The 14,993-nt window shown below is 47.1% G+C and overlaps 1 protein-coding gene across 1 annotated transcript; it reads left to right on the top strand.

Moving 5' to 3' along the window:
* Positions 1 to 4,637: 4,637 nt before the first annotated feature.
* On the top strand, positions 4,638 to 7,038 carry LOC133911696 (homeobox-leucine zipper protein HOX21-like). Its single transcript, XM_062354065.1, has 3 exons — positions 4,638 to 4,894; positions 5,035 to 5,426; positions 6,255 to 7,038. Exons 1-3 carry the CDS (start codon positions 4,690 to 4,692, stop codon positions 6,639 to 6,641), a joined length of 984 nt encoding a protein of 327 aa, XP_062210049.1. The 5' UTR covers positions 4,638 to 4,689; the 3' UTR covers positions 6,642 to 7,038.
* Positions 7,039 to 14,993: the final 7,955 nt, after the last annotated feature.

Below are 14,993 nucleotides of genomic sequence, written 5' to 3'. Positions count from 1 at the left end.
GGAAATTAATCTTTTGGATTGGGGTTTCTGGGGTTTAGGATCTTATATTTGGCTTTGGCCATTGGGGATATAAAACTACTGGTAGTAGGACTTGACAAGTGCTGAGATTTACTACTAGTGTGTGGATTAGTATGTCCAATGCCTGGCCTAAAAAGAATAACAGCGTTTGGTAGCCCAAACATTCTTTTTTCTGAAGAGAATGGTTTTGGAACATTCACACTTGAAAGTCTGGACTTTTGGAGGGAAGTTCAAATGGTACTCTGTCATGTTTTGAGTTGGAGAATGGCCTTCAATTTGTTTGTTTATAATCATAGCTGCTGGTGAATTTATTTAACTTTTGGTTTAGTCAAACATTTGATTTCACCCTTTTTCGCTTCTTTTCCTGTGCGCATCTCGTCTGCCCTTGATTCGAGGACCTTGTTCACAGGGCTCTGGCTTTGGAGCTTCTCTTTTGAAGGGTAATCATCTCTTTCTTTTGGGGAAAAAAAAGAGAACCGCAACCCACAAGATAGAGCAATTAGTCAAGCTAAATGAGCAGGTAACTTTAGTTTGATCCTGTAGAGACTGGGATATTTGTTTATTACTTTATTATATTATCTAAAAAACTGTAGTTTGATCCATTCTGTGTGGTAGAGGAGCATCCGTGGACCAGCAGCCCAACAGGAGGAAATTACGGTGTGCTCGGCCCGGTTTAGAACTATTGGGCTGCTCTATGCATGGTCGTATTGGGCTCCCAAATTTCAGGGCCAGCCCAACTATGTAGATCCACGGATGCGCCTGTCCTTTTCAGGTTCTACACAAAGTGATACCAAACCACTGAAACGCGATGACCCAAACTTTATCAGAGCACGACAGTGAGAACACGCCGCCTCACTGAACCTGGGCACACCTGGGAGCTTCTACTTGGTGCTTCTGTATCCGTCACTGCACCGAGGCTTGCATACATGGCGAACTGAACTCAAACATAGTCATTGGCTAGCAACTAGTCAGTCTTCGGAGTTCTAAGCAGAGAGTGTCACCAACAGGACGAACTAAGATAATGGCAGATGCAGGTCTGCAAGACTGCAACTCTGCAAGCGTAGCTGACGATCCAATGATGGTAACGCGACGTGGATATATAATTTTATTTGTTAACCCTGAGAGGCTGAGACATTCAATTCCACCATTTGTCACCCACCACCGCAACGTCGTCGTCCTTACGCGGCTAGAGCTAGCCTAGAGGCGCCGCCTGGCGGCCAGTAGTAGTGGTAGTTAACAACGGCGCCGCCTGGCATGGCGAAGGAATAATCGTCGGCGCAAGTGGATCGTCGTTTAGAAAAAACACATGGGGAGCGGAGGCGAACATGCATGCAGGAAGGATATGGCAAACGGCGCGAGAAGGATGCAGGAAGCACGTGAGAGTTGGGGGCGGCGAGAAGGTTGCAAACCGCTTGGTGCTGCTGGACACCCCCACTGCCATGCAGAAAAATAGAAAAGAAAGAAAGTCGCTACCTACACACAAACCGTTTGGTGATGAACTCTCAAAACATCACTATACAGAACTAGTCATAATTGCCGCTTCTTCAGTACCGATTTAGTTAAAACCGGCACTGATAGGGTATCACTGTCGTTTGATAGCAAAATCAAGTATCAACCAGTTCAATTAAATAAAAACTGGCACTGATACAATGATTGGACCCGAAATTTCTATGCAATGAAATTTTGGCTTGCGATCTGGCGTTCGCTCGGCTCGGTCGACCATATCCTCTCACTCTCTCACCCTCGCGTCCTCACTCCTCTTCCTCTTCCTCCATCTCTCCGAAACGTATTCCTACCAGTCAGCCACAGTACCCTCGATCCACTGCAGACGATGGCTACGTCGGCAATTCCCTGGTCTAACGGCCTCCATCATCAAATCCCCTCCAGATCCTCTGGCTTCTCTTCCCGTCTCCATCTCAGGCGCCCTCCATCATCAGATTCCTCTCCGGATCCACCACCTCGCGAAAGACCTCCGCTGCAGGTGCCTCTGCAGCGCCCACCCCAGCGGCTGGGCCGTTGTCGTGTTGTGGCGGCGGCTCTTTTCTCTGTTTCATCTTTCTTTCTGTTTCTTTTCTCTATTTTTTCATTTGTCAATTGTGAATTTGTTATGTGGTGGCTTGATGTTTGATGTATGTGTACACGACGATGATGGTTGTTGTTTGCATCTTGTGCGACTGCACCTACAGAGATATTATTGTACTTACAGGGTTGTCAGTTGTTACAGATCAAAAATCATTGGTACTACCTTCGAGCAGCTACTTCTTCTTGTTTTGTAGGTGTGCCCGGCGGCAGCGGTGACGGGAGCGGCATCCGAGCTGACTCGGATACCCCTCCCGTCACGACCATTTTCTCTCTTTTTTTTATCCACTGAAAATAACAATAGTGTCCGGTGGTGAACTGACATTGATAGTAACAACTATCAGTGTCGAGTAAAGAGTGCAGGTTGAAAAACCGACACTGACATTGTTTTTCAATCGGTACTGATATGTTGTTCTGCAGTAGTGAATGCATGTGACATGCATTGTGAGTGAGGTTCAACCATTGGCACGTACGCATCATGCAAGTGGCGAGATATTAAGAAGGGGAGAGAGGAGGGGCCGGGGGAGGCAAGGCATTTGCCATTCCATTCTAGCATGGCATGAGAGGGAGGGGGGGGGGGGGGGGGGCAGGCAGGAAGGGTCAAGGGGAAGCGGGCACAGGCAGATGCATATGCGTACCTGGGATCTCCCCCTCCGCCTCTCCTCTCCTAGCTAACAAGGCCATGTGCCGCTAGCCTTGCACAAACGCCAACCAGAAGCGCCAGGGCCACCAGGTTAGCACAGGCAGGGAGCACAGGAAATGGTGGGCCCGCGCCCATGAGCCATGTACGTTGCACGTCTCGCTGTGCGCGGACCTCCTCCTCCTGTTGCGCGCATCTCTCTCTCTCTCTCTCAAAATATACAGAGATAGATCTTCTCGCTCCAATGCACCCAGACCGTAAAGCCCTGATATAGCATTGGCGTTTACTAAAACCATAGTGACGCATGCATGATCATTAGCGTGTAATGTTGCTATATATATATGTATATGTGTGTGTATCCGTACGTGTGTGTTAGGTGTGTTACTTGAAGGTACGCACGGTTGGAAGGAACCCACACGAGGCATGCATCGACGACGTACATACGCAGCTGGATCTGATCTGACTACCACATGCGTGCGACGCGGTGCATGGCACAGATGTCTCCCTCTGCCATCGATTCCTCCCTGCCCGCGCGCATTTTTTCTTCTTCTGTTTTTCTAACGCAAGCCACAAACTAGCCAGCATGATCCATATGCAGCTCCAGAGTGGATGGATCCGTCCGTCCGTCACCTACACACATGAAATGTTCAAAGCCTCCAGATTGGTGCACGCTACTCATCAGCTCTACCACCAAATTAAACATGCGCGAAACTGATTTAGGATTCAACTTGCGGCCTACAATGCATGGGTTTAACTTATCGATCATCCATCACTACACATGAGTTTCATGTTCAGAGTGGAGTTTGATTGATCTTGTCTTTCTGTTTCTCATTCTTGCTAGAGTTTAGAAATGGGCAAATAATTATTCTAGAAAATGGATGGGCGTGCAGGACTAAATGTTGCATGAGCCAAGATTGTACATGAATGGTGCCCAGTTTCTGTAATAAATGTTTTATGTACCTGGAAAAAGATGAGATGATTTGAATTAATAATTTCACAAGGACTGCACTTGGTCTTCTACATATCTCTCTTGCGACTTTAAAGTTCAGTTCTCATGTAGTAAAGCATAATTGCACTGGCTATGATGGACTGAGATACGCTACTCATTTGATCATCAAATTGGAATCATGTATAGATTGTCATTGTGGTTATCATCGATGTAGCTTTCATTGCTTCGAGAACAAGAAAATACATTTGTCAATTTCTAGAGCCATATTGTGCTATATGTGGAGCCAAGTCGGCGGATGTCGCCTTATTGCCAATTTTATGTGCAGTTATACACCCTTCATTCCTTCACCCTGCGACAACTAACCAACACTATTGGAGGGACACTTTTTTTTTTTACACATTCTAATATATATTCGCTACTTCTTTATTGCAGTACATTATCCATTGTATCGAGGCTCAAATGGGTTTTAAGGTTGTCAGTTCCATTCCTTTCATGTACTTAACTTTAAAAAATGAAAAGGACAGCAAAAAGTTAAGGAAAAGGGGGAGTAAGAGATTATTGTAGTTTCTACTAAAGAAAAAAATGACCAGTAGAAGCTAGGCTCCTACCCATTTTGAGGGTTAGCCTTTAGGAAGCTGGTCCTTTGCCCTTCTGGCAGCTCATGCATTTCACTTAAGCATTGTCCACTAGCAATTTTCATTTAAGGAAATGTGAAAACGCTAGGCCATATTTTCTCTAGAATATAAAAATATTGGGCCATATTATATATGATATAACTTGTGCGTAGATCCATAGAGATTTTGTACCATTTTCTATAGAATAAAAAATCAAATAAGTTTTGCTTGAAAAAAGAACTATTTTGGATTCTTTAATATAATCTCCATTTTCCTTTTCTATTTTATAACAACAACCACCCTATTATATTTCCATTTCCTCACCTCCCTCTCTCTCTCTCTCTCTCGCTCTCTCAAATACTCCCCATGCTCCTTGCCCTCCTCCTTTGATGAGGCAAATGGCCAGCAATGGCATGGCGTCCTCCCCCTCCTTCTTCCATCCAAACTTCCTCCTCCAAATGCAGCAAACACCCCCTGATCATGATCCCCAAGAACATCACCACAACCACGACCACCATCTCCCTCCTCCCCTTCATCCTCACCACAACCCCTTCCTACCCTCCTCCCAATGCCCCTCCCTCCAAGATTTCCGAGGTAAGCACGCGCGCACGCACACATATATCGATCGGCAGTTGCTTTCATGGCAGCAAGCCAGCAACCCTCGCGCAGATCACTAGTAAACACAGCCAGCAACTAACTGATCCACCTGCACTGACATGCGCACATGGATGCAGGTATGGCGCCAATTCTGGGGAAGCGGCCGATGTACGGTGGCGCCGACGTCGGAGGCGGCGAGGAGATGAACGGCGGGGGCGCGAACGAGGACGAGCTGTCGGACGACGGTTCGCAGGCGGGGGAGAAGAAGCGGCGGCTGAACGTGGACCAGGTGCGGACGCTGGAGAAGAACTTCGAGCTCGGGAACAAGCTTGAGCCGGAGCGCAAGATACAGCTGGCGCGCGCGCTGGGCTTGCAGCCGCGGCAGGTAGCCATCTGGTTCCAGAACCGCCGCGCGCGGTGGAAGACGAAGCAGCTGGAGAAGGACTACGACGCCTTGAAGCGCCAGTTCGACGCCGTCAAGGCCGACAACGAAGCCCTCCTCTCCCACAACAAGAAGCTTCAAGCCGAGGTACAGTTCAATTACACTGTGTTCTCTCTGCATCTGATCCTCGCCGGCTGCCTGGATCTAGCTCCGTGACCCTGTGATCGGCATCACGCTGTTGATCTGGGTTGATTGGTCGTGCCTTCTCGGCTCAATGATTGGTGGGTGATGGCCCTAGCTTAGCTTCAGCTGGGATCCATGTGGATTTCAGTGCTAGCAGCAGAAAGGTTGTTGGAAGCGGCAGCAATGGTCGCGCTGGCTTTCTACCTGCGCGCGTACGTACTGCCTGCCTGCCTTTGTGGAATCTTGCTGTTGCAAAGGCATGGCAGAGAGCAAGTGCCTTTCTTCTCTCTCTCTCTCTCTCTCTCTCTCTCTCTCGAGAGAGAGAGCGAGTCTTTTGAGGGAGATGCTGTGGCTGGCGCAGTCAATGGCTTCATCATGGCACCTCTGTGCCTCGTTTTAGAGCGCATGTGTGTCCTTCGCTTTTCAATCAGATTTGGAATGATGTGTGCACTGTATATTGCAGAAATTTTGGCACAATCAGTTCACATATGATTGAGATTTGTATGCAAACGTTTTGACTATTTTTTTAATCAGACTGGGACCAAGAATTTTGCAGCACAAGCTAGTATTAGTAACAACTAACAAGGTCCTTGGTAGCAGTAAAGGCAGGAATAGATTCAACTACTCTGACGATTTCTCTGCTGAACTTGACATCAACAGAATTCCCAAGAAGTCAAGATCAGTGCAATTAATCCTTGTATTTGTGTGCCCAAATTGTTGCTGTGTTAATCCAATGTGGTTGGTTTATACTTACTGCCAACTGATCAGTTCTTGGCTCGTGTGGCACTGCAGATACTGGCGCTGAAGAGCAGGGAGGCAGGGTCCGAGCTGATCAACCTGAACAAGGAGACGGAAGCGTCCTGCAGCAACCGCAGCGAGAACAGCTCCGAGATCAACCTCGACACCTCGCGCACGCCGCCGTCCGAGGGCCCCATGGACCCTCCTCAGCACCAACACGCCGGCAGAGGCGGCGGAATGATCCCATTTTACCCCTCCGTTGGCCGCCCCGCCGGCGTCGACATCGACCGACTCCTGCACAGTTCGTCGGCCCCCAAGCTGGAGCAGCACGGCAACGGCGGCGTCCAGGCAGCGGAAACCGCCAGCTTCGGTAACCTCCTGTGCGGCGTCGACGAGCCGCCGCAGTTCTGGCCGTGGGCCGACCACCAGCACTTCCATTGATCCATCACAAATATAATTCACAATATCATTGCAATGGTGATCAACGATGAGCAGAAAGATTCGAGGAAATTGGATTCTTGGTGACATGCAGCAAGGGAGGGAGAAGGTTGTCAGGTTGTGTATGATCTGTTCGGCGAGGTAGCTGCATACGAGAGATTGAGATGGTGATACAATATGGGTAATGGAGTTGATGCATGAGATGGGGTTGTAGGGGGGATAAGTGAGTTGGTGTTATGTGTAGGTATATTTTGGTTTGATTTTCGATAGTATCTTTTGTGTCTTCATTTTTTTTTCTTTGCCTTTATTCTTTTGTTGACACATATATAAATTTGTGAATTGTGAGGCAGTGTTGTATGTTGTATAGGTGCATGGTGTTCCTTCCACTTTGTATGGAGTACATCTCTCTCTCTCTCTCTCTCTCTCTCTCTCTCTCTCTCTCTCTCTCTCTCTCTCTCTCTCTCTCTCTCTCTTGTTTTTTAATAGATTGTTGTGGCTGTGTTAGCAACCAACCTCCTTGATTCAATCACAACAACATGAATACAATAACAATCGAGTTCATGATACAAATACGAGTGCAGTTGTGGATAGTAGCAAGCTAGGGAATCGGAGAAGGGAAGCACAGCCAAGTTCTACAGAGGAAGATGACTAATCATAGAATTGCAGGAGGAGGAGTGGAGAAGCTAAGGAAGAATATATCGAAGAGGAAGAACCTGAGAGAGAAGACCGAGGAGGAGTGGAGAAGCTAAGGAAGAATAGACCGAGGAGGAAGAACCTGAGAGAGAAGGTCGGTTCGGCTGTTCTGTTCCATGTCCCTCCAGGTGCGCCTGTTACTCAATGAGACCACTCCACTATGTGGGCTATGACCCGCTTGAGTGCACCTCGGCCCATGACTCGTTCCAACCGATCCACATGCATAAGAGATTCTAAACGTTTAATCAGAATTTAAAGGTTTTACATTTGGAACCTTTACGCGTTTTCCCCTCCTAAATGTGAGTATATTTATGAGCAAAAATTGTTTAGATATCTTTAGAAAAAACCCCAAAACTTTTAAGAAGAAGAAGAATAGGAAAAGGAAAAAGGGAGCCCTCGCGGTCCGATCGCCAGGGCACAGAGCGCCCACTTAAGGAATCGGCCAACTCTCTCGATCTCTCTCACTCACACTCTTCACTCAACCCTAGAGAGAGAAGGAGAGATCCACCTCGACGTGTTGACAACCGGATATCAACGGGGAGAACTTCCCCAAATTCCTCGAGGACTTCCCCGAGCTCATCCTATTCCTCCTCTTTGTCGGAGACATTTCTACACGGATTCATCCACCCCGAGCCTGTACACCATCCGAAGCCCGATCTCCAAATCAGAGCTTCCCCTCCCTCCAATAGAAAGCTTTCCTACGCTAAGGTGAGACATCTCCTACCGTTTTTTCGTCGTTCCCGAGCCATAATCGGTCCCTATTCTGTTTAGACTCAAGGTCCACTAGTCTTCTATATTGCTTTGGTACCCTTCTTAGTCGAAGCCATCACCAGAGCCTTCGCCGGTGACCTAGCAAAGGTGCTGCCAGCAGGGACTTGCGGTCTGACAACCGGTTGTAGGTCAAAACCTCAGTCAAACTTAGGAGTTAGACTGCCACTAGAGCCGGTCTGACCGTCCAAGGGTCTGGTCTGACCGTCAGAACACAAAACTCTCTGCACGCCGATGGTCTAACCGCCGCCATACCACCGGTTTGATTGTCAGCTGCTCAAAGCCTTATGAACTTAGAATGTCTTATCTTGAGGTTCAAACCTTTTCCAACTCGAGTCGTTTGTCGATCTTCTGCAAATGTTTTTGAAACACGATACTTTATTGTTATTCAAGCATGCATCATATGCATACTTTTCCGTCATTTATTTGTTTATGCGATGTATTCTTGGTATTTAGAGAGTGATGCGTTGACTATCCAAGTGATAAAAAATGATATTGAACCACCGGAGTTTTGTGAGTGTTGCGCAAGAAGTGTTAGGCAGACGCCGGAGCAGCAAGATATGCATCTAAGCATATTTTACCATATAATTTGGTTCATGTGGAGTCTAAACTGATAAGTTATTACTTATGTAAGTTATGCATGTTAGCGTTTGTAAGGATCGGTGACGTCCTAAGAGGGGGCTGAATTAGGACACTTAGAACTATTTCGGCTCCAAAAATAACACAAGGTAAACCTATATCAATACTATTTAAATATGTTCTAGGTTTCTCTAGTGTGTCTACTCTACTGATCAAAGGAGCTTGCAAGCTATCTAAGAAAGTAAATTGCAAGTAAGTAAATACGGAAACGTAAATAAGTTAGAGAGAGCAAACTCAGCACAAGAATTTTTTCCGTGATATCGATGGCATGAATGCCACCCCTAGTCCAAATTGAAGCTCCACAAAGGATATGCTTCCTGTTAGCACCCGATCATGGCTCTTAAGCCACCAAGTCACAAAGACAAGACCTCCACCCGGATGAGCCACCAAGGCAAGGTTTCATCACTAGCCTCTCTTCCGGTTCCTTTCCGCCGTGATTACTTCGGAGCTTAAGCCACCAAGGCAAGGGTCTCCATGTCCCCGTGCACGTGTCTTGCCCCTACTCCACACCAAGTCGAAGGGTGAATAAGTTACCGGTGAGTCACGAAGACTCCAAGGTGCCAGCGTACCTTTCGGTACACTGTTGGATCACTCCTTGATCCACTCTCTAGGCAACAATCACCTAGCAACAAACTCTCTAGACCTATAAGCACTAACCACTCTCTAATCTTGTGCTTAATTGCTTTAGATGATCACTTTAAGCACTTTGGTGACTTGGATATCTTCTTATGTGTATATGAACTTCTCTAAGACTCTAGTTGCGCGCCACACCGTCAAATGACTGAGTGAAAATGTATTTATAGCCTCAAACTCGCGCACTAGCCGTTAACCCAATGGCTCTAAAAAGCTGTTAACACCGGATGATCCGGTGAGAACAATAGTACTAACACCGAATCATCCGGTGAGTACACTCTCACAAACCAGCTGTTGGAACCTGTCGGAGGATTAACTCCTGTCGCAGGGATCCTGAGAGACCCCTTTTTAGAGATTCGGCCGGGGGGATGATCCTGAATAAGTTTGTCGGAGAAATGAATGAGAGTAAATGCAACGGTCGGTGGTGGGGGACGACCTAGTGCGGAAGGAAGTAAATGCACCGAAGTTTTAGACAGGTTCGGGCCGCACGGGGGCGTAACACTCTACTCCTGTATGGATACGATAACTGTCCCGGGGGAGATCCCTCTGGGATGTAGCTGGTTACAAGGGATATGATCTATCTAAGAGCTTGAGGCTCCTTGTTCTTCGGCTGGAGCTATGCTCAAGCTTGTCCACAATGTCTCTGTTTGCGTGCTTGGTTCGTCGTGGGGCTCGTCTTCCTTGTTGTTCTGGTGTGTCTTTTGTTCCTCCGGTGTGCCGACTCTTTTATGCACTCGTCGGCCACGACATACCCCGAACGGGAAAGAAGGGGTACAAGTTTCAAGACGTCATGACTGAAAAAGGTGTCATCATTTCCTCTGCGTGAAATGACTGGGGCGGTGGAAAAACGCGGCGTGCGTTCGGTCACTCGTCACTGTGGACGCCCTGGCGACGGGCACCGTTGAGAGGGCCCACCGGGCAGCCACAGAGGCACCCGGCGTGCCCGCCCTGTCTTGTTCCTCTGCCACGGTAGGGCGGCAGGCGGAACGCCTTGATCCTGGCGATGTTATCCCGAGCCACACCGGATGATACGGGACGTGACCCATGCAATTAATGGCCACACGCCTCTCTGCCAAAGCATGGCAGGGACTGACACTGCGGCGGGAGCAGTTGGGGATGTCAGGCCGCGCACACCCATTAAATGCGGCCTCGAACCTCTGACTGGTTGACACCTCATCGGCGGGCCCCTCGGGGGCCCTTCTGGGTCATCGGGGCACCGAGTGCTCGGGGGTACTGTTCACCTGCCCGAGCACCCTCTCCCAAGAATGCCTACCCTTGCCCTCGGGGTACCGGGCGCTCGGGGGCACTGTTTACCTCCCCGAGCACTCTCTCCCGAGCACTCTCGCACGAACCTTCGGGGAACCGAGTGCTCGGGGGCTGCCACGTGCAACCCCGAGCACTCTCTCCCGAGCACTTTTGCACTGACCCTCGGGGAACCGGGCGCTCGGGGGCTGCCGCACGCAGCCCCTCGAGCACTCTCTCCCGGAACTTAGCTCTTCTGATCGTCGGGGGACTAGGGTGCTCGGGGGTGACCGGGCACCTCCCCGAGTATTTTCTTCCCGGTACTTGGACTCTGCGGGTCATCGGGGAACTGGGGTGCTCGGGGACCAGAGGCTGTGGCCCCGAGCACCTTCTCCCGGAACTAAGATTTTCCTCATCCCGCGGGAGGGACCTCGCGGGATGGTGACACGTGGCAGACGGCTGGCCTGGCCTCTGACCTCAGGGACCCCCGGTTCCTGATACACCGACAGAACCCCACTAAAGCCATTGTGAACATCAGACACTGTGGTCTATGCCGCAACATCATCACCGGACATTCTAGTGAGTATACCTTAGCCATCCGATCCACCATCTTTTTTGTGTAAATTGCTCTGGGCCTTCTTTGGTGCTTATCAATTCATCATCGGACTGTCCGGTGAGTAATCCTCAGCCATCCGAGCCAAATGCAACACTCTCTAGAAAATATGCTCCGGTGTACACATGACTTTATCACCGGACCATCCGATGGCTTGAGCTTTGCCTACCTCTTTGTACTGTTTATTGCCCGGTGTATTTGTCTGTTGTACTCTTACTTCATCACCAGACTATATGATGCCTTCAAAATCTTCTGCCCAGAACAAAATGCTCCGGTGTGTATTGCTTGTTGAACATCAGATCATCCGGTTAGTTGATCTTCAACTTCAACTCTTGAAACTGCCTCTGCTGGAATTGCTATGATGCTTCTGCCGATTTGACACCGGACCATCCGGTGAGGCAAAATTGCATCTGTCTATATGCATTGTTTATTGTCCGGTGTGTGCAACACATTCAACACCGGACCATCCGGTGCGAACAAAACTCCTGGGACTTCTCCAATTCAACCAAACTTTGTCCCTGCTTCGGTGGCTTATTCATATATTATATCCATGAGACCTACTAATATATATTCTTGACAAACATGTTAGTCATATTGACTATGTTATCATTAATCATCATAATCACAAACATGGCCTAATAGGGTCATTTTTCCTATAGCATTTCAATGTCGGATTATATAGGTAGAACCTATGTTACTGCATTAATTCCACCTTGATCATGTTGATGATCCATATCCTTGTAACCTGAGGAGAATATTGTTGATGTCTAACTTAAAATGTTGACCAAAATACTTAGCAATGTATAGATCCTCGGTAGAAGTTGACCAGTGGTTCAATAATTCTTTGCGAGCTTAGGGCTTATTTTATTATTCACCAAGATAATTATGATATTGAGAAGTATGAGTTGTGAGAATGAAACGAGATGTGGGCGGTGCTAGGGGTAGGTCAGGAGAGGAACCCGGATGCCATAGACCGCTTGTATCGTTTAAGCATCGACTGTTGTTGCAGTTGGCTTTAGCACTTTCTATTCTAACCATATATTTGATTATGGGAAGGATGAGCCGAATACCTCGTGTAGTTGTGACTCTTTGGCTTGCTCGTCTCGGATGTCATAGGCATAATAGGCTTATAAGGGTATCTAGTTTGCTCTGGAAGTAGTTCTAGATGACCCTCGCACATAGAGGCGCATGTTTAAATGGTTGGGACTTACTTGGGAAAAGTTGACACAAATACCTCTTGTGTGGGCTTATGTGGTTACAAAAGCTGAATGGTCCTTGAGTCGTGTGGGTAAAGATGTACCCCCTGCAAGGTGTAAGAATAATTTGAATTGTTGTGCTCTCGGTAATAAGCATATTTATATCCATTTGCATGAGTCGTAGAGTATCGATATGGGATTGTGGTATGGTATGTTGGGAAATAGTCGGTGATGGCTATTGATGAGATAAGATGATTTTGTTACAAATATGTTTGGGTTATGGATCTCAGGATATAAGGGTATATGTGGTTAAGTGTACATGCTCACACTTTTGTGTCAAAATTACTTTTGCATATGAATTACTTAACATTGTGGCTGATTCCTTGCTAACTCATCTAAATGCATAATCCTTGGAGTCGGGTTATTATACATACTCATTATGAATTAAGTCTTGCAAGTACCTTCGTAGTCATGCTACTTTTGCAGTGGTGCAGGTAAGAAGAAGCTAGTGTTTGGTTACTTCATGCCCACCGATGTAGGTGATGGGTTGGAGTAGTGCAAACTACTCGAGCGACGAGGTTTTGGGGTAGTGTCTTAGGGCAAATGACTCCACCCATCTTTTGTTGTTCATAGATTTTGTTTTTTGCTGCGTAGTATCTCTAGGTGGTTAGGAGGTGAGACTGTTCTTTTATCCTCCTAGTGTTTGTGTATTATAAATTGTTGTAAATGATAATCCTCTAAAGAATTGTAATATAATTTTATTACTCACTCTCTATTAAGCTTTTACAGGTGCTACAGGTGAGGAGGAGCTATTATTTGGCTACTTTATGCTCGCCAATGTAGATGACAGGCAAGAGTAGTGCAAACTACTCGAGTAACAAGGTTTTGGGGTCGTGCCTCAGGACAAATGGCTCCAGCCATGTCATGTCCTAAAACGCTAATCACGTGATTAAGCATTCACAATCAACATGACATTATGTTTATGCATATTCATTTGATAAATTGAGTTTAAACATGTTTCAAAAGTACTTAGAGATAGTTTAGAGCCTATTGGAAAAACCTTAAATGCCTTGGAGATGAAGAAGAACTAAAAAAGGGAATAGAATTAAGTTTTCAGCACATGACCACCCTTGCGGTCTAATCGAGATTCCCCGCGGTCTGACTACCAGGGGGCAGCCAGGTAGGCTTTCCACGGTCTGACCAACACTTCTCGCAGTCTAACCGTCACAGTGCAGAGGCTCCACTTAAGCAAGTCAGCCAACTCTCTCTCTCTCTCTCTCTCTCTCTCTCTCTCTCTCTCTCTCTTGATACCTCTCTTGGTATCAAGAGAGAGAGAGAGAGAGAGAGAGAGAAGGGACTTCCTCGAGCTCCCGAAGGCTTCTTCGAGCTCATCCACTTCACCCTCGTCGTTAGTAAAGTTTTCACACGAGTTCATCCACCTCAAGCCCCAAAGCACCCCAGAGTCCAATTTCAAAATCAAAGCTTCACCAGAGTGATATCCTCTAATAGAAGGCTTCCCTACATTAAGGTGAGTCATCCCCTACCCTTTTTCCTTCATTTCTAAGCTCGAGTCGATTCCCATGTCGTATGGACCCAAGTTCAACCTAGCCTAGGGCTTATCTATGGGGTATTTTCAGTTTAGCTCGGTGAATATTGTCTAAATTACTTTAAAAACACTTCACTAGTCCCATAGAGCACTTTAGTACCCTTCATGGTCGAAGGCCTCGCTGAAGCTTTTGCCGATGGCCCTGTAAAGTGGGACCGGCAGGATCTCACAGTCTGACCGCCAGACGACGATCTGACCACTAACATACTATCGGTCTGACCACCAGAGGCCAACCCTTCTGCACACTGGCGGTCTGACCGCCACTTCAACACCGGTTTGACTGCTAGCCACTTAAAGATATATGCAATTAGGTTGCCTTAATTGAGGCTTTGAACTTCGGAACTCTAATCATTTAGTGGTCTTTTGTAAATGTTTTCGAAATGCGTCGTACTATTAATTTTCAAGCATGCATCATATGCACACTTTTCCATCGTTTGATTATATTTGCAATGCATTGTGGAGTTACTGGCCCCATGTCAACCTTGCATTCGAACTCAAGAATGACAAAAGTCCCTTGAGGCTGTGGCCATGGAACTCATGCCATCCAACTTGAAAATAACAAAACAACGTCTTGATACCTCTCTTATGTTGGTCTTCGTACAAACCCAGTTGGACCCTCACTACCTGGCTCACAAATTTGTCTTGCCCAAAGAGTCTATGCGGTAGGAAATGCACAACATCAGTAGAAATATACCCATACCAATGCCCATTCGCTTATTCCTGAATCATCGAACTGATAATTCAGGTGTTTCCATGTGTATTGCCATTAGCAATCAGCAAACAAGCAAAAGTGAACTCAAACTCCTCATGAACAAGTGAACTGAGCACATGTAGTTTGGCTCGAGCACTAATTATTGCACTTGAATGAAATCACTTCCACCTCTTCATTGTGACATCCTTGCCCTCCATGATGTTTATGAATATAATGCCATTTTTCTTACTCTCTTGTGTCACTGGTGGCTGGG

Source organism: Phragmites australis, chromosome 3 (genome assembly GCF_958298935.1).
Source record: "Phragmites australis chromosome 3, lpPhrAust1.1, whole genome shotgun sequence".
Classification (NCBI taxonomy): domain Eukaryota; kingdom Viridiplantae; phylum Streptophyta; class Magnoliopsida; order Poales; family Poaceae; genus Phragmites; species Phragmites australis.
The sequence above is the reverse complement of the archived record's forward strand: the minus strand, read 5'-3'. Positions and strand labels throughout refer to the sequence as shown.